The sequence below is a fragment of the Leopardus geoffroyi genome, chromosome B3 (assembly GCF_018350155.1).
Source record: "Leopardus geoffroyi isolate Oge1 chromosome B3, O.geoffroyi_Oge1_pat1.0, whole genome shotgun sequence".
Lineage (NCBI taxonomy): Eukaryota > Metazoa > Chordata > Mammalia > Carnivora > Felidae > Leopardus > Leopardus geoffroyi.
The window spans coordinates 118,671,869-118,699,060 of NC_059337.1; the positions used below are offsets into that span (position 1 = coordinate 118,671,869).

The 27,192-nt window shown below is 36.4% G+C and overlaps 1 protein-coding gene across 14 annotated transcripts in view; it reads right to left on the reverse strand.

The window, feature by feature from the left end:
- NUMB (NUMB endocytic adaptor protein) overlaps positions 1-27,192 on the reverse strand; it is a 197,935-nt gene that overhangs the window by 28,943 nt on the left and 141,800 nt on the right. For 10 of the 14 annotated variants that reach the window (XM_045451473.1, XM_045451479.1, XM_045451468.1 and 7 more), the window contains 2 exons: positions 17,115-17,189; positions 11,433-11,465 (listed from right to left, as the gene is read on the reverse strand). In XM_045451473.1, coding sequence (XP_045307429.1) covers positions 11,433-11,465; positions 17,115-17,189 — 108 coding nt within the window. The remainder of the gene's footprint in view (positions 1-11,432; positions 11,466-17,114; positions 17,190-27,192) is intronic. The other 4 variants (XM_045451482.1, XM_045451472.1, XM_045451483.1 and 1 more) reach the window with 1 other exon arrangement.

The following is a 27,192-nucleotide window of genomic DNA, read 5'->3' on the forward strand; positions in this document are numbered from 1 at the left end:
TCTTTCCCTTCTCCCCTTCCCTTTTCTTTCTTTCTTTTCTTTCCTTTTTCCTTCCCTATCTTTCCCTTCTCCTTTCCTTCTTTCTTTTACAAATGTGCTTATATGCTATCTATTGTTTTAAATTGCAACTCAGATCTCAGTGCTGCCCAACTCCAAAGTTCTGATTCCCAAGATCACCAATGAGATAAGAACGTGCAATTAATCAACATAAATAGAAGTGATATTTGCAGGCAAGACAATTCTGCTAGATGTATGATAGTAGATAAGAGCAAAAAGGTTAAACAGCTGTTCTAATGTTTAAGCCAAAGCAAATAAATGCTGTAAAGACACACAGGAAGCATAATTTGGCATAAATGAAATGTTAAGAAGCAACTGCAGCAAACAGACCACTTTGGGCAGGAAAGGCAGAGCAAGTCACTCTTTCTGAGCAATAGTAATTTGCCACTCTATTGTGCAACGTTCTGTCTCTACAAACCAAAATGATCTTTGAGTGTACCCAACATGTAAAGAATCACTGGTCGGTCTTTCTGTCACACCTACACACAGAGATAACCCAGTCATTACAGAGTAATGACATGCTAACAGGCAACTATAACATGGTATGCCTTGTAATAAATGAGTAAGAAGCTTTTGTTTCACAGAATAATGGGCTTCATTTTTTTTTTTAAATCTGAGAAAGACCTTAAAATGATATTTGAATTCACGAACAGAACTGTATAAGGAACAAATTTTGTCTTATAATTCCAAGATACAGTGAATATTCCCTAAAGGACAAAATGGCAAAGGGAAAGAAACACAACTTTCACCAGTATTTGAGGCTGGCATTATCTCTAATGGCTGTTTCACTAACACTACAGTAACCCTTTAATCTGGGACATTAAGTTACACTATATTTCCTGCATTATAAGTGAGAGGAGCCTTTAAAGGTAGCAAACAGCATGAAGGTTGAAACAAACAGCAAAGCAAGATTTCTGGAGGCAGTTCAGCTCTTCCAGTTTGCTAAGTCACTTTTAATTGTCAGAAGGGGGGAACCTAGGGATTATTCTAATACTATGAAGATTCCACAGGTATCTCAAATTCAACCTGTCTAAAACCAAATTCATCATGCCCCTTCTCACAACGAACAATTCCCCGATGCTTGGTCAACCATACCCAAAGCTTGGGGCATCTGTTTCCTTCTGCATATCCCTAGCTTGAATGAATGAGTGAGTAGGAGAGCATGTTTCTCTCTCATCCCAGTGGTCCTGTGAATGCTGTTCCTTCTGTCAGAAATGCCTTTCTCCTCTTAGTTTAACTGGAAGTCATTGTTTACATCTCAGCCTTAGGTGTCACCTCCTCCTAGAAGCTTTCATCACACTCTCACATTCAATCTTCCTCTCTGCTCTAGTAATACCTGTTTCTGTCACATGATTTGGTAACCATTTCTTTACCTGATTCCTTCCACTACAGGTTGAACTTGAAAGCAGTGCATTTGTCATTCATTCATTTATTCATTCATTAATTCAAATATTTTGGAGCAGGTCCTATGGATCACATACTATTTTAGGCATTAAAGATTCAGCAGTGAACAAAATAAGTGAAGATTTCAGTCTTAAGAGAGCTTATGTTTTAGCGAAGAAAAGACAAACAAATAAATACACTGTATGGTATGGCAAATGGTGATAAGCCCTATCAGAGAAAAATAAAGCAAAGAGGAAGAACACAAAGTATGTGTATATAGAGGAAGGTGGTATTTGGAATTTAAAATGAGGTTCTCAGTGAATGCCTCACTGAGAATGGGGCTTTTGAAGAAGGAATGGAAAGAGATGAAGTGAGCCATGCATATATCTGGATGATGTGTATTCCAGAATAGAGGTTACAGCAAGTGCAAAGGTCCTGAAGCGGAAGCATAGCTAGTGGGTTCAAGGAATATCCAAGAAGCTAGGGTGGATGCAACTGAGGGAGAGTAGAAGATAGGAGAAGGGACAGTGGGAATTCATGTATCATGGCCTAGAAGGCCTAAAAGACTCTGGCTTTTATTCTGAGTAGGGCAAAAAGCTACTGGAGGATCTGGGGCAGTGGAACAACACAATGAGCCCTCTGTCTTAAAAAGATCACTCAGGCTGATATCTTGCGAACTGATGGTAAGGGGAACAACAATGAAAGCAGAAGTAGAACACCACTGCAATGACTCAGGTGAGAGGAGAAGATGGCTTGGATCAGGGCAGCAGTGCAGAGGTAATGAGACAGAAACTGTTGATGGAATAGATATAGGGTACAACAGAAAGAGAGGAGTAAAGATTAGATCCAGGATTTTTAGCCAGAGCACAGGTACAGAGTTGTTGTATAGTGAGATGGGGAAGATTAGGGGAAAGTAGTTTGGGAGGAAAAGATTAGGAATTAGGTCTGTGACACGGGAGTATGAAATGCCTCATATAAAGTGTTTGATGATGATGATGATGATGATGATGATAACAATACCTAACAGTTGCCCACTATCGCAGGCTGTTTTGTGCACTTTGCTAATATTTACTTATTTAATTTTCACAATAATCACATGAGGTTGGTATTATTATTATTATTTTTTTTATAGAGGGGAAACTGAGATACAGAATAGTTAAGAACCTTTGCCAAGGTCACAAAGCTAGTAAGTGGCTGAGCCAAGATTAAATGCAAGAACCTGACTCTTCAGAGTCTGTGCCCTAGCCCCTATGCTATATTGCTTCTATGATGGAAACACCACTATGAAGTCAAGAGGCAATGTCAAGATAGAAATTTCAGTCATTGGCACAGAGATGGTATTTAAATCTATGACACTGGATGAGATCATCAAGGGAGAGGTGTAGGTAGAGAAGAGTCCACAGACTGGGAAGTAGGCAGCAACATGAGGGAAAACCAAGAGCAGGATCCCTGAACTCCAGATGAACTGTGTTTTATAGCAGGGGAGGAATGGACTATGAGAGATCTGCTGATAGGTCAGGTAAGGGGGTAGGTAGGACCTTTAGTATAATGATACAGAAAAAAACTTGACAAGAACAGCTTTGGTGGAGTGGTGAAGGTAAAAAGACTGATTAAATAGGTTTAACAGAGGAAGGGAGAGCAGAAACTGAAGGCACCAAGAAGAAACATTTTTTTAAATAAAGATGATTTGTTTTGATCCACTATAAGAAAGAAAAACTGATATGGAAAAGAGTGTGGGGAGCATTGCTGGAGTAATAAAGAACTGGAATAATAAGAATCTAGTGGAGGAGATGGTCTCGGCTAGGAGCTCATACAGTTCATTTCCTGAATAGGAGGGAAAACACAGCATATGGGCATGGATGTAGGTAGGTGAGTAGATGCGGTGCCAGCGCATGCTAGAGTTTTCTTCTGATTGATTCTATTTTTTCAGTGACGTAAGAAGCAAGGTCATCAGCTGAAAGAGAACAGAGTAAGAAATTCTGGAGGCTTAAGGAAAAAAGAAGTGTCAAATAGTTACCTAAAAATGAGAAAGTAAGAGCTAAAAAAAAAAAAAAGATTGTCTTGCTCATCTTTATATCTAGATAGCCTAGCATACTCCCTAGTATGTTTTACACAGTGTGATTTGAGCTCAAGAACCACTGTGTTTTCATGAATACAAATTAAAAAACATGACTCCAAAAGTTGATGAATTTGTTTGTAATCTAGAAGAGGTCAGTGTTTGACATATTAGTTGATCATGTTATAGGAAATAATGAAACCAAGGATAATTGGAAATCTTCTGATAACTCTTGAGATTGTCTTTTTTTTCCTTCAGAAATTTGTTACAACGGACTTCAAAAGGAGGAAAAAAACCCCAAATCATAAAAGGTGCATCTAATAAAATACAAAAGAAGGTAAAATTTACATAAGGGCATGGGAATTTAAAAAACAGGAAGACAAGGAAAGAGGCAGCAGGTATTCCCTCTCTCTTAAAGAAAAGGATCCAGAATGAAGGTAAGCAGTAAGTATGATTTGTTACAGAGGAGAAAATCTGGGAAATCTAAAACAGAATGTACATGTTGAGTACACTGACTTTAAGAGTAGTCATAAATACCACAAAATGTTTTCTCTCAACAATTAGGGCTGAAAGTAATATAACCACATATTACTCTTCAACCATGCATTCTCTAAAAGACAACCATTTCTAATTATGCCATTTAACAACTGAAAAAGCAAAAGAACATGAAAAAATATATTTGGCAGGACATTAACAGGATCTGCTAAGAACAGATATAGTATTTTTGGTGATTTTTACACAGTTAGAAGTGCCCTCCCCTCTCCGAATTCAAAGTGACATAATAGACCAAGGAGGAGTTCATAAACTCAAATATCTACGGGGTTAAAAGCAGATAACAAATGAGTGAAGCAGGCTGAGTGCAAGGACATTAGGGAGTTGCAGGGATTATGGCAAATAGGCAACCAAAGGGTACACTGGCTATTCAACTCAAGCCACTGCTGCCACATAGAAAGCATTGTTTTACAGGATCTTCCAATTCTTAAGATATTCTAAGTTTCATGTGAAAACTCTCATGTTTGACATTTTGGCAACTAATTCAAATTTATAAACTGTGCAAGGCATACAATGCATGTTTGTGGGAAACATTCAGGCCCTTGTGCTATCCAGTGTACTTCTGAGAAAACATCAATATGGAGTAGGTGAAAAACTCTGCACCAAGTTTCAGAAAACCTTGGTTTCAGGGTAGGCACTGCTCTTTACTACTAACTGGGTGACTTCTTTGAGCTTGGTTGTAAAATGTAGTTTCATGAACTATCCTAATTCACTGAGTGGTTGTGAACAGTAAATAAGAAATTAGGTCAAAGCGTATCACAAACTATAAAGCTCTATATTAGTATAAGCAAATCGCTTTGAGATAATGGAAAATATATACTGGTCTCTGCCCCTGGTTCTGGGCACAAAGCTTCTGCAACCCTTGTAACTTTCTAATTTCCCAAGTGATAAGAGCACTGTGAGCATCTCTTGTTCTGATATTTGGTCTGTGACTCCATCCCTGACACAGAACTCCTAAAACCCTTGTAAATTCCTAAGTGATAAGAACACTAATAAGGAGCATCTTTTGTTCGATGAGGCGACTTTGGGTAGGCTCCTAGATAAGGGCTGATCAGCAGAAAGAACAAGCCATGATGAGAAGCTTGTTCAGCCTCACCTCAGATCCATCCTCTAGGGAAGGAAAGGGGTTAAAAATCATTAATAATTGATCACGCCTATGTGAGGAAGCCTCCATAAAACCCCAATAGTACAAGGTTCAGACAGCGTCCAGGTTGGCAAACGCATCGTACTAGGAGAGTGACACACTCCATCTCCACAGGGACAGAAGCTCCCGGAACCCTCCCAGACCTCACATTGTGTAGCTCTTCTTCTGTTTCTTTTATTGTATCTTTTAATAAACTAGTAAACATAATTAAGTATTTCCCTAAATTCTATGAGCTGTTCTAGCAAATTAAACCAGAGGAGGGAATTGTGGGAACCTCCAGTTTTTAGCCAAACTGGACAGAAGTTGTAGGTAACGTTGGGACTTACTACTTGTGACTGGCATTGGAAGTAGGGTAGGGGAAGTCTTGTGGGACTGAGCTCTTAAGGTGTGGGATCAGACACTATCTCCAGGTAGACAGTGTTAGAACTGAGCTAAAGTGTGGAATAACCAGCTGAGGTTGCAAAAAATTGCTTGGTGTGGGAGAAAAAAATATATATATTTGGGGACTAGAAATGAATATTTTATGTGAGTAGTAAAGGAAATTCATAGAAGAGAGACTCACAGGAGGTAGACTGACTGGAATTTTTCTAATACAATAGCCTAAGAACATTTCATATCTCTGTATTCAATCAGTTCCTCATAAAATGGGAATATAGTTTACCTAGCTCAGAGGGTTCCTCAAATATATTAAAATTATAAAATCCTTTTCAATCAAATGTTAAGTGCCATGTAATCACTTGGGTTAATCAAGTATTTATTTGGTACGGCCAAATACACTAATGAAGCTGTATGCAGTACATCCTAAAAAGTTGAGTACATTCTTGGCTCTCCTAACAATGGTGAGCAATTTAATGTAGCTAGTTTGGAAAATGGTTCTCGGGTTTTTTTTCCTTCTTTCTAAAGACGTGTGTAAGCTTGGGGCGCCTTGGTGGTTCAGTCGGTTAAGCGTCTGACTTCGGCTCAGGTCATGACCTCGAGTCCCACATTGGACTCTCTGCTGTCCGCGCAGAGCCTGCTTCAGACCCTCTGTCTACCTCTCTGCCCCTCTCCCACACGTGCCTGTGTTGTTTCTCAAAAAAACAAAACAAAAAAACCCAAGAGGCATATAAGCTTACAATGAGCTAATAATACAGTAACAGACTCAGGTTTATCTGTTCCCTATTGCAAAAGCTTGTGGAGACACTGCTTCCATTAACTGGTGATGCAGGAATAGGGAAGTGACCCATTGGTCAGGTTCAGGAAACAACTTAGGAAAAAGAGGAAGCAATCCTCCTGGCGATGATCTATAAATCCCGATTCAGGGCTAATAATCCTTTCATCTACCTACTTTTATGCAAATATGCTTGGTGGACACCCCTCTTCCTAACTGTTGTTTTCTTTATCTTCGACCACTAAACCATACATGACATGAAGGCTAAGAAAGTGTCAAAATTTATGAGAAACTGTACTGGATTAAAAACTCAATAGTTAATAATATTGTAGCAGCATTGTATGGTTACAGAAGATAACTACCTTTATCATAGTGTTTCAAAATGTAATTAACTATAAAATCACTATACACCTGAAACTAACATGCTATATATGTGAACTATACTTTAATTAAAAAAAAAAAAACACACACACACACACAAAAAAACCCCAAAAACCTACCAGGATGCCTGGGTGGCTTAGTCGGTTAGGCGTCCGACTTCAGCTCAGGTCATGATCTCACACTTTGTGGGTTCAGGCCCTGCGTCGGGCTCTGTGCTGACAGCTCAGAGCCTGGAGCCTGCATACAATTCTGTGTCTCCCTCTCTCTCTGCCCTTCCCTTGCTCATACTGTGTCTCTCTATCTCTCTCAAAGGTAAATAAGCAATAAAAAACAAAAACAAAAACAACCCCAAAAAACAAAAAACCTACCTATCATATACCGTTCAATGAGATTCTTCATTTTCAGCTTTCATTAAGTCACAATTGACCTGGCAAACTTGACAAACCAAGTCTCTTCCGCCAGGCAATTTCTTGTAGATTAGTGTGCAAGTGGGTTGAGTAATGGCAATTTGAAAGATTTAAAAGGCTCCAAATTAAAGTTTTTCATTTAAAAGCACATTTCTGCTGAGATTATGGGTAATGCTTCTTCCCCGTTGGTTTTTATAATTTTTTAAATGACTTACTATAACATAAAAAATTATACATTAGAATAAAATTGTCCTGCCATAAAAAGAATTCTCCCTTCAATAACAAAAGAATTCTGACAGTCACAATGGTTCACAGATGCTAGTAGGAGATTGTTTAGTATCTTTTTTTCCTTTTTAAAAAAGTTTTTATTTAAATTCCAGTTAGTTAACATATAGTATAATATTAGCTTCAGATGTACAATTTAGTGATTCCACACTTCTGTACAACACCTACTGCCCATCTGCTGAGCGTCTTTTAAGGAAATTCTGTGAGAGTAAAACTCACTAGTATGATTTAAATATCTCCAAATAAGGGGCTCCTGTGTGGCTCAGTCAGTTAAGCGTCCAACTCTTGGTTTCAGCTCAGGTCATGATCTCATGATTTGTGAGATCAAGACCCGAGCTGGACTCTGTGCTGCCAGTGCAGAGCCTGCTTAGGACTCTCTCTGCCTCTTCCCCACTCACGCTCTCTCTCTCAAAATAAATATTAAAACAAATTAAAAATAAATAAACATCTCCAAATAAATAAAATGTTGGTTTGAACCACTGAAAAAAACTCTTTAAAGCCTTAATAAAAAAAGTGAGTTGAGGGGCGCCTGGGTGGCTTGGTCGGTTAAGCGTCTGACTTCGGCTCAGGTCATGATCTCACAGCCCGTGAGTTCGAGCCCCGCGTCGGGCTCTGTGCTGACCGCTCAGAGCCTGCAGCCTGTTTCAGATTCTGTGTCTCCCTCTCTCTCTGCCCCTCCCCTGTTCATGCTCTGTCTCTCTCTGTCTCAAAAATAAATAAACGTTGAAAAAAAAATTAAAAAAAAAAAAAGTGAGTTGAGGGGTGGCTGGGTGGCTCAGTCAGGTGAGAGTCTGACTCTTGATTTTGGCTAAGATCATGATCTCATTTGTGGGTTCTAGCCCCACATCAGGTTCTGCACTGACAGTGCAGAGGCTGATTGGGTTCTCTCTCTCCTTCTCCTTATGCCCCTCACCTGCTTACACACTCTCTCAAAATAAATAAATAAACAAAAAAACATAAAGTGAAATAAGTTTATAGGAAGCTATTTATTAGCACCTTTTAAGGTTAAATCTTTTTATTTGATTTTAAAGATTTTATTTTTGGGGCGCCTGGGTGGCGCAGTCGGTTAAGCGTCCGACTTCAGCCAGGTCACGATCTCGCGGTCCGGGAGTTCGAGCCCCGCGTCGGGCTCTGGGCTGATGGCTCAGAGCCTGGAGCCTGTTTCCGATTCTGTGTCTCCCTCTCTCTCTGCCCCTCCCCCGTTCATGCTCTGTCTCTCTCTGTCCCCAAAAAAATAAACGTTGAAAAAAAAAAATTTTAAGATTTTATTTTTCAGTAATCTATATACCCAATGCAGGGCTTTAACCCACAACCCTGAGATTAAGAGCCACACACTCAGCAACTGAGCCAACCAGGCACCCCAAGCTTCAATCTTTAAAACTTTGGTTGTAAATAATAAGAAAACAGAGCGACTGTATAGCATAGTGACTAAGAATGTGGGCTTTGGAGTCAAATTATCTGGGTCCAAAATTCTAGCTTCTACCACTTAATCAGATTTGTGAATTTGGGCAGGACACCTACCTCTATAAACTTTAGTTTCCTCACTGTAAAATAGGGAGAATAATAATTTCAGGGTTATTTTAAGGATTGAGATGATTCTTAATTTTCTTTCTCATGCCATATAATCATGTTGCAAAATGCAACAGTGTGACCCAGTTCAGCTACACTGTAAGTGCACCCTGACTCCATTCTATATAGCAATGAATACTGCCACTTTGGGATGATTTTGAGTTGAAAGCTACCTTTGTTCCCTAACAGCATGTTGTATAACCTTTTAACAAGTTTTTTCTATAAACCAAATCAATATTTTCTATAACCTAGCCTTCTATGCAAGGTCTATACAAGGTTATTATTATTTTTTTTAAGTTTATTTATTTGAGAAAGAGAGAAACCCAAGCAGGGCTCAAACCACAACCCATGAGTTCATGACCCGAGCCAAAATCAAGATGCTTAACCAACTGAGCCACCTAGGTGCCCCAAGGTTGTTTTACTAAAGTAGACATATTAAAAACTGATCACTTGGAAGCTAGTTTAAATTGTATAATAATTATGGTGATGTAAAATCGCTTTGAGAAATTCTATTTGGAAAAGAATAAATATCCACAAAAACTTCCTTAACAATTATAATGCCTATTTATATAGTTAACCCTTGAATACTGAACTGTGTAAATCCACTTATGTACAGATTTGATAAATACAGTACTGTAAATGTATTTTTTAAGATTAAAAAAAATTTTTTTTAATGTTTACTTTTGAGAGAGAGAGAGAGAGAGAGAGAGAGAGAGAAAGAGTAAGCACGCACAAGTGGAGGAAGGGCAGAGAGAGGGAGACAGAGGATCTGAAGCGGGCAAAGTGGGCTCCACACCAAGAGCAGAGAGCCCAATGTGGGGCTAGAACTCATGAACCGTGAGGTCATGACCTAAGCTGAAGTCAGTCGCTTAATCCACTGAACTACCCAGGTACCACAAGATTTTCTTAATTAACATTTTCCTTCCTCTAGCTTACTTTATCATAAGAATACAGTATATAATACATATAACATACAAAATATGTGTTGATGGGGCGCCTGGGTGGCGCAGTTGGTTAAGCATCCAACTTTGGCTCAGGTCATGATCTCATGGCTCCTGAGTTTGAGCTCCACTTAGGGCTCTCTGCTCTCAGTGCAGAGCATGTTCAGATATTCTGTCTGCTTCTCTCTCTGCCCCTCCCCCACTTGTGCTCTGTCTCTCTCTCACAAAAAGAAACATTTAAAAAATATATATGTGTTGATGGACTGTTTATGTTATCGGTAAGGTCAACAATAGGCTACTGTAGTTAAGTTCATGGAGAGTCAAATATACAGGGATTTTCCACTGCGGAGAGGGATGAAGGCCCTGATCCCTGGCATTGTTCAGGGTTAACTGTAATGATGCAGATATCTATAGGATTAGTTCTTTCTAGATATAGACTTGTTAATTTAACTCAAACTCAAGATGTCTACTAAGAAATTTTATTGTGACATATGTGGGTAAATTATATGACTTTCTATTTCAGATTCACAGCAGTAAACTGAATCAAGCCATTCAAGCTCTTCAAATTTGTTTATAGACAAATTTATAGTATAAAGGTGAACTACATGAACATGTAAAAACAAGTTACAACTAAAATATTTACTTAAGAAATGGAAACTATTTGTTCTTTAAAACAAATTTCCAAGGTAACAAAACCACCTAGTAAAAAAAAAAAAATTGTGATGGGATTTTTATATTCACATTAACTTTTTATAATTTATAGTCAGTTATCCAATGACAGTAGTGTTTTCTTAGGCTGTCTCAGTCTGAATTATTTTGTAGCACTTACTCAAAACTAAACAGTGATAAGCTTTGACACAAAAATGTTAGAAATGTATTTAGCTATTTGTATATATATTCTTAATTTTAAGAAACTCTGAACATTAAATAATCATTACTTGAAAAGCATGTACAGAAAGAATATCCCACATAATGATAGATATTTGGTAGACTGCTAATTAAGATCATTTTTCTTAGATTAGCAGCCCAGGTTTTAAAAAAAAAAAAAAAATCACAGAATCTCCAAATGTAGGTTTATGTACTTTCACTCACATTACCTGAAATTTGATTTAGACTGAAAAAAAAAGTATTAGCACTGAATGTAAAATGTGTACATTCAATGTCCACTTGAACTTAGTGTTTCTTCCCATCTCTCCCTCAACATTGAGCACTAAGTAAAACCCACTTGCTAAAAACCCAGCTAATATGCTAGTATGAACAGCTTCGTAAGATCAAATTAAATTTAATACCTAGCTTTGAGGAAATAATCCTCTTTTAACTTATCTGCTTTAATTATTGGATTTTAGTATCAACAGACACACAGTTAACATCATAGATAGCAAGTTTCCAATTTATTAATTTCCCTCTATAGTCAAATCAATTCCTGTATTATGAAGAAACCAATGTCAGTGCTATACTAGGGGTGTAACTCCTTATAAAGCAAGCACGAATGTGGCATCAAACTTACTTTTCCAAAGAAGCCTTTGAAGAACTTCCTTTCCTGGAGGAACAGGGGGACAAGTCGAGCGCTATTATTGTATGGGCTAAATGTCCCAGGGTTTCACACCAATAAGCACATACAGAAGTTGGGTAAAGGGCAAAGTAGGAGAAGGGGAGGGAGTGAGAGTTTTAAAGAGTTATCCATACCAGGAGTGACAGGGAAAAAGGAAGGGTGCATGAAAATGCAGGGAAACATACTATATGGCCTAAGAATCCATGAAAGGAGTGAGAAGAAATCAGAACCTGTGTATCCATGCAGAGCAACTAGTTAGTTTAGTATTCTGTATTTACTTTTGAAACAGAGATTATCCAAATTTGGCAGCAGAGAAAAAGATGAACACATATTGGTTTGGCAAGATTTGCATTTTAAATTTCCTAATAGTGAGTAGTAAATACATTTTTCAATTTCCATACACATTTTTTCAATGTAAACATCAGTGGTCAACTATGTGGAAGTCATGAATTAAAAAAACAGTCCACATTTGAATAACCACATAAAAAATGCAACACATAAAATTAAATTATGAGTATGCAGCAAGAATCCTTGTCAAACTTTTTCTTACTGAGTTCAAGAGGTTACTTAGAGAATCCTTACTTATGCATTAGGATCAATTTGTATGTTATATCTGGGCTGATCAATTCCACAACAATCATGGGGGAAATAATAGATATGTTCTATTCCAAAAAGAGAATAAATCAGCTATAAAGAACACAAAGCTCATGTTTTCATTGCAGCTGAAAAAACAAATATATCTGAGAACCAAAGAAGAACCACAAAAGAAATTTTAAAAATAGGGTTTTGTTTTCTTTTAAAATGCTACTGTTTTAGAATAAAGAAACTTGCATTGACAGTTCTAAGTATACAGCTCTGAAACTATGTAGATAAGAGAGAGCTATCTAACTATGGTCCCAGCACCAATCTTTAAGCATGTACAACTTTGAAAGTTGGCTACCATTTAAAATCAGAACTTGAATGCAAAGTAGATGGGTTCTAACCCAAGCTGTCTTAACTTTACATTTCCTAACTCTGGTTGAACTATACTTTAAGCCTTTCGTTTTTAAAATCAGTGTTTAATGTTGGATAAGTATCTAGAAAAAGACAAATGTACTGAAATTTTGCTCTCTCAAACAATTTATAAACTCATTCACTACTCTCAAACACTGAATAGTTTGTTTTCTACCTAAGTTTTGAAAATCACAAACAGCATCAAATATTTCCAAAAAATGTTTTGAACTTAAGCTGGAAAAACAATGAAGTAATTGAGGTAGTTATTGTAATAAGAGTAAGTTTATTTCTACTGCCAAGTTTGGTGACCCTCGTTTTGTTAGACTGTGAGTAACCATCAGCTTTTAAAGATGCAGCCCAAGTTAAAAGATTCACCATTCTTGAGGGCTAGGGAGGAGAGGGAAGGAGATCTGTTAATATTTAATTTAGCTCCCAGGAAAGCTCTTGTTAAACATGTAGTTTGCCCTCTTCATAAAAGACTTCAGATGTTAACAAAAAAAGTTGACGTGCAAATGCATTAAAAGATAGCTATCAGAGAATATTAGTGTTTTTTTTAAAACAAGTTATGATTCTTTTACCTGCTAAAACAAGAACATATATTAAAGCAAATATATCAAATAGTGAATAAAAAAACAACATATTAGAAACTGTCAGTATAATGAAACTAGTCTAAAACCCAGACAGAGAAGGAGAGACATTCAGAGACAACGGGAAGAAAAGACCTTTAAAAGGAAGAGTGCATTGAACTAGTGTCAAGCAAGATAACCAAAGGCCCTATACACTTTTTACAAAATAAACTGATAAATGACATTACTACTCATCCTGCAACTGCCTATGTCATTAAAGGCACTGAAAATGGGCAATAGTTGTTTCTATTATTTTATCCTATACAATCTAAGTCCCAATGCAGCTAATTTGTGCACTCATGTCACAAAATAAATGAGTAGAAAAATACCTTTAACTAACTTTATCATACAAAGTAAAAAGAATTTAAACATATTTATGCTCTTGAAAAGCATTTTGAAAATTCAATTTTGTTTAGTTACAGTATCTTTTTGTTTGAGAATATTAACTATGCACATAACTTCTAGTTGATATTAAAGTAATCCTAAATTATAAGAGACTACATTGAGGAAAAATAGAAACCATACTTGCAAATTATCCAGCTTCCTAAATTATTTATAAATTTAAGAAGCTCTAGAATGTCACATTTTTAGTTCAACTATCATCCAAGTAATAAGTTTACGATGTTTGTTTTGCTACTTAACGGATATATTTGAGCTATATAATTCTTTAAAATTTAAAACTCTGGCATTCAAACTAGTTACATATTTCTTCTTTAATTTTCTTTTACATTTACTTCCATTTATTTGAAACCCTAAGAAGGAGACATAGCTTTTGGTACAATATAAGCATCTGGCACAGCAGATTATAGATGTTTGATGAATGTTTGATAAGGGGCAGGAGGCAACCAGAAATTTCTGCACAGTAAAACTATGAAAAGAACAGAAAAATCATAAATATTTGTGAACTAATATGGTCTGAGAAGAACAACATCCTGAAGAATTCCAACTTACTGCAAGCCTCTCAGTATAGAATTAGAAAGAATATTTGTAAGGGGGAGTTTTATTGACTATAATAAATAGGAAATTGACCCCGATTACCCAAAAATTCAATCTTATTTTTTAAATACATGTTTATCTATCTGAAATTATACACAACATTTGCCCCAAGTCTCTTGGATAGCATTAGTTTGAAAAACTTTAAAGAACTTCTTGAATGAAAAGTTCAGAAGTGGTCAATTTCCCCTGAAAGTTTAAAAGTTTAAGTATATCCAGAAAAGCAATTGACATATATAAAACTTCGTATTAGTCATAAACGACCATAGGGAAATCAGGATATTTTAGAGATACATAAAAGGGTTTCATAAACTTTAAAACACTAAATGTAACATATGGTAATGATAATTGTTAGGAGATTTGATTTGACCACATATTGAGGGCCTAATTATTTTCTGTATACTCATTCTAGAAATATTTTTTGAGTGCCTACTATGTACCAAACACTGTTCCAGGCATAGGCATAATTTTTTAAATGGAAATTTGGTTACTATTTCTGATGAAAATAAAACCCATTAAATTTTATTAACTAAATAGTCCCATACCTCAAATAATCATGTTTATAGTTTATAATCTTCATGGTTAAAAAAAAGGTAAAAATGTCATTTGATTAAAAAAATTAGTTTTTTTAATTAACTTTATACATTTAAGTAATTTCTACACTCAACATAGGGCTTGAACCCACAACTGAGATCAAGAGTCACGTGTTCTTCTGACTGAGCCAGCCAGTTGCTCCTAAAAAAATTAGTTTTAAAACTAGCTGGTGAAGGGGCGCCTGGGTGACTCAGCTGGTTAAGCGTCCAACTGATGATTTTGGCTCAGGTCACGATCTCATAGTTCAGTTTGTCAGTCCGAGCCCTGTGGCAGGCTCTGCACTGGCAACGCAGAGCCTGCTTGTGATTCTCCCTCCCTCCCTCTCTCTCTGTTCCTACCCCACTTGTTCTCTCTCTCTCTCTCTCTCTCTCTCTCCCCAAATAAAAAAATAAGCTTTAAATAAAAACAAAAATAAAATTAGATGGTGAATAATGGCCATCTCTGGGATTGCAAGAAATTTTATGTACTGTTTTTATTCATTTGTATTTTACACAATTAACTTATGTATATAATGAAGAGATGTTTCTAATGAAAAGTAGGCTTAAAAAAAAAACTTAAGGAGCACCTGGATGGCTCAGTTAGTTAAGTATCCGACTTCGATTCAGGTCATGATCTCACAGTCTCCTGGGATCGAGCCAGGCCTGGAGCCTGCTTTAGATTCTGTGTCTCCCCCTCTCTCTGACCCTCCCCTGCTCAAGCTCTCTCACTCTCTCTCAAAAAAACCACTTAAGCGGATTCACTACTCATTAAACTAAATACCATTTCTTAATATATTCTGTACAAACTGAAACCATCCCTAGTTTTCCCTTATTTAGAAAGTGAACATGAAGCCACACTCTGAATTAAAAGACTAGCCTTCTAAGTGTAAGTTATATAAGTTATAAGATTTAATAACTATTTGTAGTTTGTTTCAGGTCTACGTAGTATATTCACTGATTTGTCTATTGTTTTCGATCATTAGTATCATGATGCTTAAAATATTCTTTAATGACTAGTAGGGCAAATCATTGCATTACTTTAAAGATTTTCTAAGCGAAACTTATTCTTCTAGTCAACTTAGAATTATTTTGTTAAAGAAGAGACTGAATTTATGTTTCTTGGAAAATTACATTACTGAGGCTGTATGTAACTGGAGAATAAACTCAAGTGGACATGACCAATCTACAAATTATAGTTTCACATATCATAATAGATGAATATAATCCCTTTAACATTAATGATGATTAGACTAGGAAGGGCTTCAATCATTTAAGAATTTAAATGATCAAAATCTGAGGTAAATGTTATGTATGTGTGTGTATATGTACATGTGTCTACATATTGGTTTATTTTTAGTTTTTTGCATACTATAATCAGTTATTTTTCTCCTTTCCCTTCTACAATAGATTCACAGACATTTGTTCCAAAATATAATAGACCTCTCTAAGTTGGTTGCTTCTTTATTATCGTATCTTTTATATTGAGGGATTACAGAAGAGAGGTCATATGAGATGTACCAAGAAGTAGAAAAGTTTTGATTATTAAGCAAATTGAGAAAAAAAAAGCACTCACTAGTAGCCAGACTTGTGACAGCCTACCATACCAGCAAACCTAAAGCAACAAGTATTTAATGCTGTCTAGGGCAGGGCATGCAAAAGTAACGGTTAATGCTTTCATAGCAAAAGGGTAAAAGGCCACACATTGGAGAGAAGGAAGGTTGCGAAGAGGATTGTCAGAGTTTATGAAACATTCTTCAAACCTATCCACAATATGATATTAACACTTTACTGCAAACCTTTATGAATTCTGAATCCATTCTCTCCTTTTACTAAATACACAGGCCTGTGCCTGGGATTTGTTTTATGATATAATAGGCAAAGAAAACATTATGTATCCTGGAAAAGGCCTCTCCATTTCAAGTATGCTCAAGTTTGTGCAAAAGGCAGGGGAAATACACTGTTTATGTTAAAGGAGTATATAGAAGGAAACTGGGGAGTAGTAGCCAAAATAATAAGCCCTCCCCCCAACTGTAAACCTCACTAGCCATCATCACAGGTAACTCTATCTTCTACTTTTTCCTGGAAAGCTGTTTATTGTAGTAAATTTAAAATCACTAATTAAAACCCAGTCATCACAGTTAAGACACTAACTCTAATAGTTTTCTCTTGGTTTTAGAACATTATTCATCTGTAAGATTTCATACCACTTGTTTAATTTAGGTTTTGAATCAAAAGTAACTTTTGGATAATGTCTGGCCTAAATTGGCAAAATTGGTCTTTATTATTGACATCTTTGGATGACAACATGAGATGCTCTTTATTAGAGAGCCCACATCTTTTGCCTTAAGAGAAATACTGTTATTGGATAGTGAATCATTAAAATTTATTGAGCAAAATCTTTTAAAAAAATATTTCAGCATATAGATCAACCCTGGCAACCATCAAATACATACAGCTTTCAATCTTTTTACAGCATCTTCACAGATGTGCATTCCTCTTGACTCATCAACTTCTACATGGCCGAGGTACTGTAGAAAAGAAGAAAAAAGTTAGGGTTATTGCTATGCTTATTGAGTAGCTACTATATGGTAAGTATCAGTTGGTAGAAAATTGAATATCAAAATTTCTGCACGTAAGAAACTACTACTATAGAAGAGTTAAGATAATGTTTCTAACCCTCAGTGTCCTCATATAAATGAGATTTAGAATAAATGTCTCAAAGAGCTGTTATAGAGAAGTGAAAAAGTACATGGTAAGCACTAAATGTTACCTAAATCTATTGGATCTGAATATAATAGCCTGTGCTAGACACAGTTACTGTGTCTCTGAACACAAAAAATAATCCTAAAATCAACTGTGTATGTATACATATATAAATACATGTATGTATATGTATACACACATATTGAAAAAGGCACAAATAAAAAGAACAGTTACTCAAAGGATGAAGAGATCACATATTCCTTTTATGGCAAGCATATAAGAGCAGGGCAGAGAACTAAAAAACAAATTTTAAGAGGGCAGTACATTTAAGCTTTAAAAGATGTGTAGAGGGGTTTGTCAGTTTGAGCCCTGAGCTGGGATCTGTGCTGACAGCTCAGAGCCAGGAGCCTGCTTGGGATTCTGTGTTTCCCTCTCTCTCTGCCCCTCCCCCACTCACGCTCTGTCTCTGTCCCTGTGTCTCTCTCAAAAATGAATAAACGTTTAAAAAAATATTTATAAGATGTGTAGAATTTGAAGAGGCAAAAATTGAAAGGCTAGAAAACTATTTCAGGCCTAACAAAAGTTATAGGTGTAGAAAAGCATAACTATATATCTGCAAGTATTCCTGTTTGGCTAGAACATGAGGTATATACAGCTGGGGAACTTTAATGCTGGAATGTGTCTTTATTTTTATTTATTTATTTATTTATTTATTTATTTATTTATTTATTTATTTATTACAAATGTTTATTTATTTGGAGATAAAGAGAGAGTGTGTGTGAGTGAGGGAGGCGTAGAGAGAGGGAAAGAGAATCCTAAGCAGGCTCCGCACTGTCAACGCAAAGCCCGACAGACATGGGGCTTGAACTCAAACAAACCGTGAGATCACAACCCCAGCCCAAATCAAGAGCTGGATGCTTAACCCACTAAGCCACCCATGGGCCCCGAGTCTCTCTTTAATCCTAGAGTCCATAGAGAGCTAATAAAGCTTTTTTTTGCAAGGTTACAGTAATGTAATTCAAACTGTACCTTAGCATGGGAATAGGTAAGAGAAAACAGAAGCGATGGTGGGAATATTACAAAAGTACTCTTATTTATGTATTTATTTATTTTGTGACAGAGAGAGAGAGAGAGAGAGAGAGAGAGAGAGAGAGAGGGAGGGAGTGCGAGCCTTGCAAGCAGCGGAGGGAGAGGGAGGGAGAGAGAGAGAGAGAGAGGGAGGGAGGGAGGGCGGGAGGGAGGAGGGAGGAAATCTTAAGCAGGCTCCATGCTCAGCACAGAGCCTCATGAGCTCCTACAACCCTGGGATCACGATCTGAGCCAAAATCAAGAGTTGGACACTCAACCGACAGAACCCCCTTGGCGCCCCTGAAAGTGCTCTCTTTTAAAAGGAAATTTATGGTCTGGTTCTGGGTTAACATTGAGTAGACCCACTTTTCTCTGTCCAACCCGCTGAATGAAACCATAAAACCTGGACAGAATGCATGGAGCACCTATCTGAGGTCTCTTTTGTAAAGAGTAGAAAAGAAATTCAAGAAGAATACCAGGATCTTAGATATATATTTTTTAATATTTATTTATTTTGAGAGAGAGAGAGAGAATGAGTGAGCAAGCATGGATCTGGGAAGGGGCAGAGAGGGAGAGAGAGAATTCCACACAGGCTCTGTGCTGTCAGCGCAGAGCCTGATGCAGCGCTTGAACTCACAAAACTGTGAGATCACGACCTGAGCTGTAATCAAGACCCAGACTCTCAAGATGCCTAGCCGACTGAACCATCCAGGCACCCTAAGGTACTTCTGAACTGGCAGGGAGTTTACCTTCCATTCTCCTCCTCCTTTTTTCCTCCCTCTCTTTTTTGATGCTTCCAGTTTGAACTTAACACAGCCAGAAATCCAAAAGTGAGTGCTGTGGCAAAGAAAGAACTCTGAGGGAAATAAAAAAGAACTCTGGGAGAAGCACTCTAGCTGTGGCTCTAAGATCAGGAGAGAGTATAGGAATCATACTCCCTTTTATTTATCTCTCTTAATTCTTTGTTGTCTCACATCCCAGCTCCCCAAAATATCCTGTGGTGGTGGCGCTGATGGCAGCAATGGAAACCTGCAAGAGCCACACTTCTGAGGGAGGGGAACTTTCCTCCTGGTTAGTGAAACTGTGGTTCCAGGAAGATGGGACCAACACCCTTTCTGCTTTTTTCCCCTTTGTATATCTCCCACCATTTGGCCCTGCATAGAGGTGAAATAGTGGGAACATATGGGAGAGCAGAACAAGAACCCCAGGAAACACAGGTATAGAGTTTAAGTAACTTGCCCAAGGTCACTTAGCTAGTGAATACTCAAACCCAAGCAGCCTGACCAAGAACCATCTTATGATGCTCATACGTATGGAATTTTTCATTTTTACTCAAATCTTTCCAATACTGCATAAGTGCATAAAACCAGTGTATTACAATCAATTTAGGAAACTATTTGACTTCAAGTAACTTGAGGCATCAATCATAACGATCATTACCTAAGTCCAAAATAATTAAATGTCTGAAGAATTTTAACAGCTATAATTTTGAGTGAACATTATATAAGTAGGAAGAATCCTCACTTTTTAGTGAATCAAATGATGTATTATATATAGTTCTAAGCTGAAGGAGTCTAACCTCTTTAGGCCAAATCTGAATAATATGAAATCCAACAAGATAAATCTTTACATATTCTATTTTAGATTGTCAAGTGCAACAAATTTTGGCTACAAATTTTATTTTCTAAACACTTTCTATCTAGACCCACATTTAGTTCCACTCTTTGGTTTTATAGATGAGAAACAGTGGTAATGTTTTCTCAAACTCAACATCACTGAATCCATTATGGATACTCAGTATATACAAGGGCCTCAAAGTTTAGAGAATTTCTAAACTACTACATTAAAAACAATACATAATAGTGTTTCACATCAATAAGAAAGGATGCTGGTAGCAAATTTTCATGTGTACCTTTGTCTGGCTCAACAAAGGATAACTTTAAGATAGATTCCATATTTTGTCATCTTTGCTTACCTCTTTTTTCTACTAAGTTAGAACAATTTTACCCCCAAATTATAGGCTATCAGAAAAGTCAAATGTTTGGTGGCTCTGAACTAGCTCTAGATGTTCAGATTGACTCACACTCAGAAATAATAAAGTACTCTCTCACTGAAGACTGTTTTCATCATTCAGTTAGATGCAATAGTGATAGGTATATTACACTCAAATTCTGGAAAGCTCTATTTTTCAGCTTAGAAGACAATGATGAATGGACTTTTAAATACCTCCTTAGTTGAATTCAGCTCTAGAAAGGATTGCTTTATTTTCTGTTGATATTTGGCCTTTTTCAAAGTCCAAAAACATAATTTTAATTTTGCGGTCCAATAAGCAAAGAAATAAAGCAGTGGAAAAGAGTAAAATCTTAGCAACTGAACTATTTGCATCATTGTTCTGACATTTTAACAAATTCTGGCAGCTCATTCTTAGTGCCTTGTCACATATATTAAGTTCTTTTTGTTTCTTTACCCTTAATCACTGACTTGAAATGCCAAATATATATTTTTTAAAATTACATTATCCTGGACTTTCTATTTTGTTCTACTGTTGTGTCTTTCTATTGTAGCACTATAACGTGCTATTTTGATCATTACGGTTAATTTAAGAATGCATTTTAACATGGTTTAGCATGGTCACTTTCACTAATTTTTCTCCCACAGAATTTTCCTGGTTATTTCCTATGTTTAATCTTTGGTATCAACTTTGGAATAATTTTGTTCAATTCCTGTCCAAAAAAAACTTTGGTGTTTTAATTAAGATCACCTTAAGTTCACTAGTTAATTTGAGAAAAACTGACATTACAATACTGACCTATTCCATCTAACACTATTTATTCAAGTCTTTTATATCTCTGAAGTTTTATAGTAGCCTTCAAATATACTCTTGTACATTTCTTTCTAGATTAATAAGTATATTCCATAGCACTGCACCATTTAACATTCCCATCAAAGCGTATGACGGGTTCAATTTCCCTACATGCTCATCAGCACTTTATTTTCTATCATTTTTTAAATTATACCATCCTTTAATAGGTAGTATTAAACAAGTAGTATCTTGTGATTTTGATTTGCATGCTCCTAATGACTAATGATACTGAGTATCTGTATCTTTTTGTGTGCTAATTAGCCATTTGTATATCTTCTTTGAAGAAATACCAATTCATATCCTTTGCTCATTTTTTAAAGTTTGGCCTATTTATATACTTTTTAAGTTTTATTTAAATTCCAGTTAGGAGTGTAATATTAGTTTCAGATGTACAATATAGTGATTGAACATTTCTATACATCACCCAGTGCTCATCACAAACAAGTACACTCTTTCATCTCTGTCACCTATTTAACCCACCCCCCACCCACCTCCCTTCTGGTAACCATTAGTTTGTTCTCTATATTTAAGAGTCTGTTTCTTCATCTGCCTCTTTTTTTCCCCTTTTGCTCATTTGTTTCTTAAATTACACATGAGTGAAATCATATGGTATTTGTCCTTTTTCTGACTTACTTTGCTTAGCATTAATACTACTTTCTAGCTCCATCCACGTCCTTGCAAAGAGCAAGATCTTATTCTTTTTTATGGCTAAGTAATATTCTATTGCATATATATACCACATCTTTATCCATTTGTCAATTGATGAACAGTGGGCTCTTTCCATAATTTAGATATTGTAGATAAAGCTGCTATAAACACCAGAGTACGTGTATCTCTCCGAACTAATATTTTTGCATTCTTTGGGTAAACACCTACTAGTGCAATTGCTGGATTGTAGGGTAATTCTATTTTTAACTTCCTGAGGAAACTCCACTCTGTTTTCCAGAGTGACTGCATTAGTTTGCATTCCCAACAGTGCAAGAAGGTTCCCTTTTTTTCACATCCTTGCCAACACCTGTTGTTTCTTGTGTTCTTGATTTTAGCCATTCTGACAGTTGTGAGGTGTTATCTCACTGTAGTTTTGATTTGCATTTCCCTGATGATAAGTGAGGTTGACCATCTTTTCATGTGTCTGTTGGCCATCTGTATGTCTTCTTTGGAAAAATGTCTATTTATCTCTTCTGCCCATTTTTAATTATTCATTTTTGGGGTGTTGAGTTTTATAAGTTCTTTTTAGATTTTGGATACTAACCCTTTATCAGATATGCTATTTACAAATATCTTCTCCCATTCCATAGGTTGCCTTTTAGTTCTGTTGATTGTTTCCTTTGCTGTGCAGAAGACATTTATTTTGATGTAGTCCCAACAGTTCACTTTTGCTTTTGTTTCCCTCGCCTCAGAAGACGTACCTAGAAAGAATATGCTATGGTCAACATCAAAGAAATTTACTGCCAGTGTTCTCTTCTAGGATTTTTATGATTTTACATCTTACACTCAGGTCTTTAATCCATTTTGAATTTGTTGTTGTGTATGGTGTAAGAAAGTGGTTCAGTTTCATTCTTTTGCAGGTAGCTGTCCAGTTTTCCCAACACCATTTGTTGAAGAGACTGTCTTTTCCCCACTGGATAGTCTTTCTGGATTTGCTGAAGATTAATTGACTACATAGTTGTGGGTTCATTCTTGGGTCTTCTATTCTGTTCCATTGATCTATGTGTCTATTTTTGTGCCAGTACCATAGTATATTGATTACTACAGCTTTGTAATATAACTTGAAGTTCAGAATTGTGATGCCTTCAGCTTTTTCTTTCATAAGGTTGCTATGGCTATTCAGGGTCTTCTGAATACAGATTTTAGATCCTGTAGAATCAGGGTCTTCCATACAGATTTTAGAATAGCTTGTTCTAAGCTCTGTGAAAAAAGTTGTTAGTATTTTGAGAGGGATTCCATTAAATGTGTAGGTTGCCTTGGGTGGTATAGACATTTTAGCAATATTTGTTATTCCAACCTATGAGCATGGGATGTCTTTCCATTTGTTTGTGTCATCTTCAATTTCTTTCATCAGTGTTTTATAGCAGAGTACAGGTCTTTCACCTCTTTGGTTAGGTTTATTCCTAGGTATCCTATTGCTCTTGGTGCAACTATAAATAGGACTGATTCCTTAGGTTTTCTTCCTGCCGCTTCATTATTGGAGTACAGAAATGCAACAGATTTCTGTACACTGATTTTGTATCCTGAGACTTTACTGAATTTATCAGTTCTAGTAGTTTTTTAGTGGAATCTTTAGGCGTTTCTATATATATAGTATCATGTCATCTGCAAAGAGTGAAAGTTTTACTTCTTCCTTGCCAATTTGGATGCCTTTTCTTTTTGTAGTCTGATTACTGTGGCTATCACTTTTAGCACTATGTTGAGTAAAAGTGGTGAGAGTGCACATCCCTGCCTTGTTCCTGACTGTAGGAGGAAAGTTCTCAGTTTTTCACCATTGAGTATGATGCTAGCTTTGGGTTTTCCATATTTGATACTTGGCCTTTTTTATGCTGAGGTATGTTGCCTCTAAACTTGCTTTGTTGAAGGTAGTTATCATGTATGGATATTGTACTTTGTCAAATGCTTTTTCTGCATTTATGGGAATGATCAAAGTTTTTATCTTTCTCTCTCTTTTTTATCTTTCTCTTATTGATGTGATATATCATGTTGATTGATTTGCGAATACTGAACCACACTTGCAACCTAGGGAAAAAAATCTCACTTGATTAGGCTGAATATTTTTTTTTTTAATTTTTTTTTTTCAACGTTTATTCATTTTTGGGACAGAGAGAGACAGAGCATGAACGGGGGAGGGGCAGAGAGAGAGGGAGACACAGAATCGGAAACAGGCTCCAGGCTCTGAGCCATCAGCCCAGAGCCTGATGCGGGGCTCGAACTCACGGACCGCGAGATCGTGACCTGGCTGAAGTCAGACGCCTAACCGACTGCACCACCCAGGCGCCCCTAGGCTGAATATTTTTAATGTATTGTTGGATTCAGTTTGCTAGTATTTTATTGACAATTTTTGCATCTATGTTCATCAGGGACATTGGCTTGTAGTTCTCTTTTTTAATGGTGTCTTTATCTGGTTTTGGTATTGGGGTAATGCTGGCCTCACTGAATGAATTTAGAAAATTTCCTTTCTTTTCTATTTTTTGGAATAGTTTGAGAAGAAAAGGTATCAACTCTTCTTTAAATGTTTGGTAGAATTCACCTGTGAAGCCATCTGGTCCTGGACTTTTGTTTGTTGGGAGTTTTTTTAATTACTAATTCAATTTCTTTGCTGGTTATCAGCTTGTTCAAGTTTACTTTCTGTTTCAGTTCTGGTAATTTATATGTTTATAGGAGTTAATACATTTCTTCTAGGTCTTCCAATTTGTTGGCATATAGTTTTTCAAAATATTCTCTTATAATTTTATTTCTGTGGTATTGGTTGTTATTTCTTCTCTCTCATTTGTGATTTTACTTATTTGGGTCCTTTCTCTTTTCTTTTTGGTAAGTCTGGCTAGAGGGGGTGCCTGGGTGGCTCAGCTGTTTAAGTGTCCAACTCTTGATTTTGGCTCAGGTCATGATCTCACAGTTGGTGAGATCGAGCCCTGCAGAGCCTGCTCAGGATTATCGCTCTCCCTCTGTCTCAAGGTTTATCAATTTTGTTGATTTTTTTCAGAGAACCAGTGCTCCTGGCTTCATTGATCTATTCTATTGTTTTATTAGTTTCTATATATTTTTGCTCTAATCTTTTATTATTTCCTTCCTTCTGATGGCTTTAGGCTTTGTTTGTTGTTCTCTTTCTAGCTCCTTTAAGTGTAGGGTTAGGTTGTTTGAGATTTTTCTTGCTTCCTGAGGTGGGCCTGTACTGCTATACACTTCCCTTCTTAGGAAAGTTTTGTTGCACCCCAAAGGTTTTGAACTGTTGTATTTTCATTCCTTTGCTCATTTTTTAATTGGGTTGTATGCCTTTAAATTGTTGAGTTGTAAGTGCTCTCATTATATTCTGGGTATTAAGCCTTTATCAAATACATGATTTCCAAATACTTTCTCCTATTCTGTATATTGTCTTTTCACTTTCTTGAAAACATCCTTTGTGCAAAACTTTCAAATTTTGATGAAGTTCAATATATCTATTTTTTCTTTTGTTGTTCATGCTCTTGATATCCTATTTAAGACTCTGCTACCATATTTAAAATCATGAAGATTTACCCCTGTGCTTTCTTCTATGAATTTTATGGTTATTACTCTTATATTTAGATCATTGATTCAGTAAGTTAATTTTTTACATGGTTTAAGATAGAGCTCTAACTTCATTCTTTTAAATGTGAAAATCCTAGGGCGCCTGGGTGGCTCAGTTGGTTGAGTGACCGACTTCGGCTCAGGTCATGATCTCACAGTTTGTGAGTTCGAGCCCTGTGTCGGGCTCTGTGCTGACAGCTCAGAGCCTGGAGCCTGCTTCTGATTCTGTGTCTCCCTCTCTCTCTGCCCCTCCCCACTCATGCTCTGTCTCTCAGAAATAAATAAACATAAAATTTTTTTTTTAATGTGAAAATCCAGCTGTCCCTATGGATGCATGGATGACAATTCTTTCCCCCTTGAGTGGACTCTGCACCCTTGTCAAAAATCAATTGGACAAAAATATATCAGACTATATTTAATCTATCTTATTTGCTTCTTCAATCTGAGGATTTAAATACTGCTTTAAATGAATTCATCTTCCTCTCTCCTCCTGTAGCTCCCATTAGGCCTGGAAGTTCTACTGGCCTTTTTAATTTGTTCATCCATGTTTCCTCATCTCTTTTTCATATTTTCTCTTTATCATCTTGTGCTGCATTCTGGGTAACTTTATTAAATCTACCTTCCAGTTTACCAATTCTCTTTTCAGCTAGGTCTAATGCACTATTGAATCTATCCACCAAATACAATCTCAGTAACAGTATTTTTCATTTTAAGAAGCTCAGATTTGATTCTTTGTCAGATTTAATTCCTTTTTTTTCATGTCTTACTTTTTTCTTATGGTTTGAATTTTTGTATGTCTCTAATGATTTTATATATACATATTTTATAGTGTCCTCTATAGTCTATCAATTCAAGTTCTTACAGAGCTAATCTTGTCCTTTATTGTATAATCCTTATTATATCTGCTGATCATTTCCATATATGATTTATAACTTACTTTTTAAACTGTAAGTTCATCCTCACTGAAGCTCAATTTCACTGAGGGAAATTCATGCATTCTGGAATATGGAGTGGTTTTATATTTGCTTCTGAAAGATACCCCAGGTGTATCAGTAGCCTAAGACCTATTGTAATTAATTTGAGGATTCTTACACCATGTAGGTTTTAGCATCTGAAGTCCAAATCCACAGTTTCAATTTTTCCTTAGAGACTCCTTTTTTTCACCCAGGATCTGAGCAGAGGCAAGATTCTGCTTTTTAATTTTTTTGTTTTGTTTTTTGCTTCTTCTCTTAGTTCTCTATTTCACTGATTATAAAGCCCACTGAAGTTTCTGGTTCTATGCTGGGTTCTCAGTTCTGATGCTCTGGTTTTTATAAGTCCAGGACTTTTAGAATGAATGTTAAAACCAAAGGCTCTAGCTCACAAATCTTCTACCTCCTAGGTTGTACCATGCCAGCATAATTACTGCTGTGTTTGCAAATTCCCTCTTAATTTCTGGTAACTGGAGAGATCTGTCTTTATTGAAAGCTCAGATGTGTTTTAAGAGAAAAAGGTTGTTTATAAATGTATTCAGCATTTCTAGATATTTGTATTGGGAATATTTCTATGTTAGCTTAATACACTTTTTGGAAGAATGAAAACACCTGTCATATTTTTCAACAAAACTGTTTTTGTTATCTATTGATTTTAGTATATCTTGT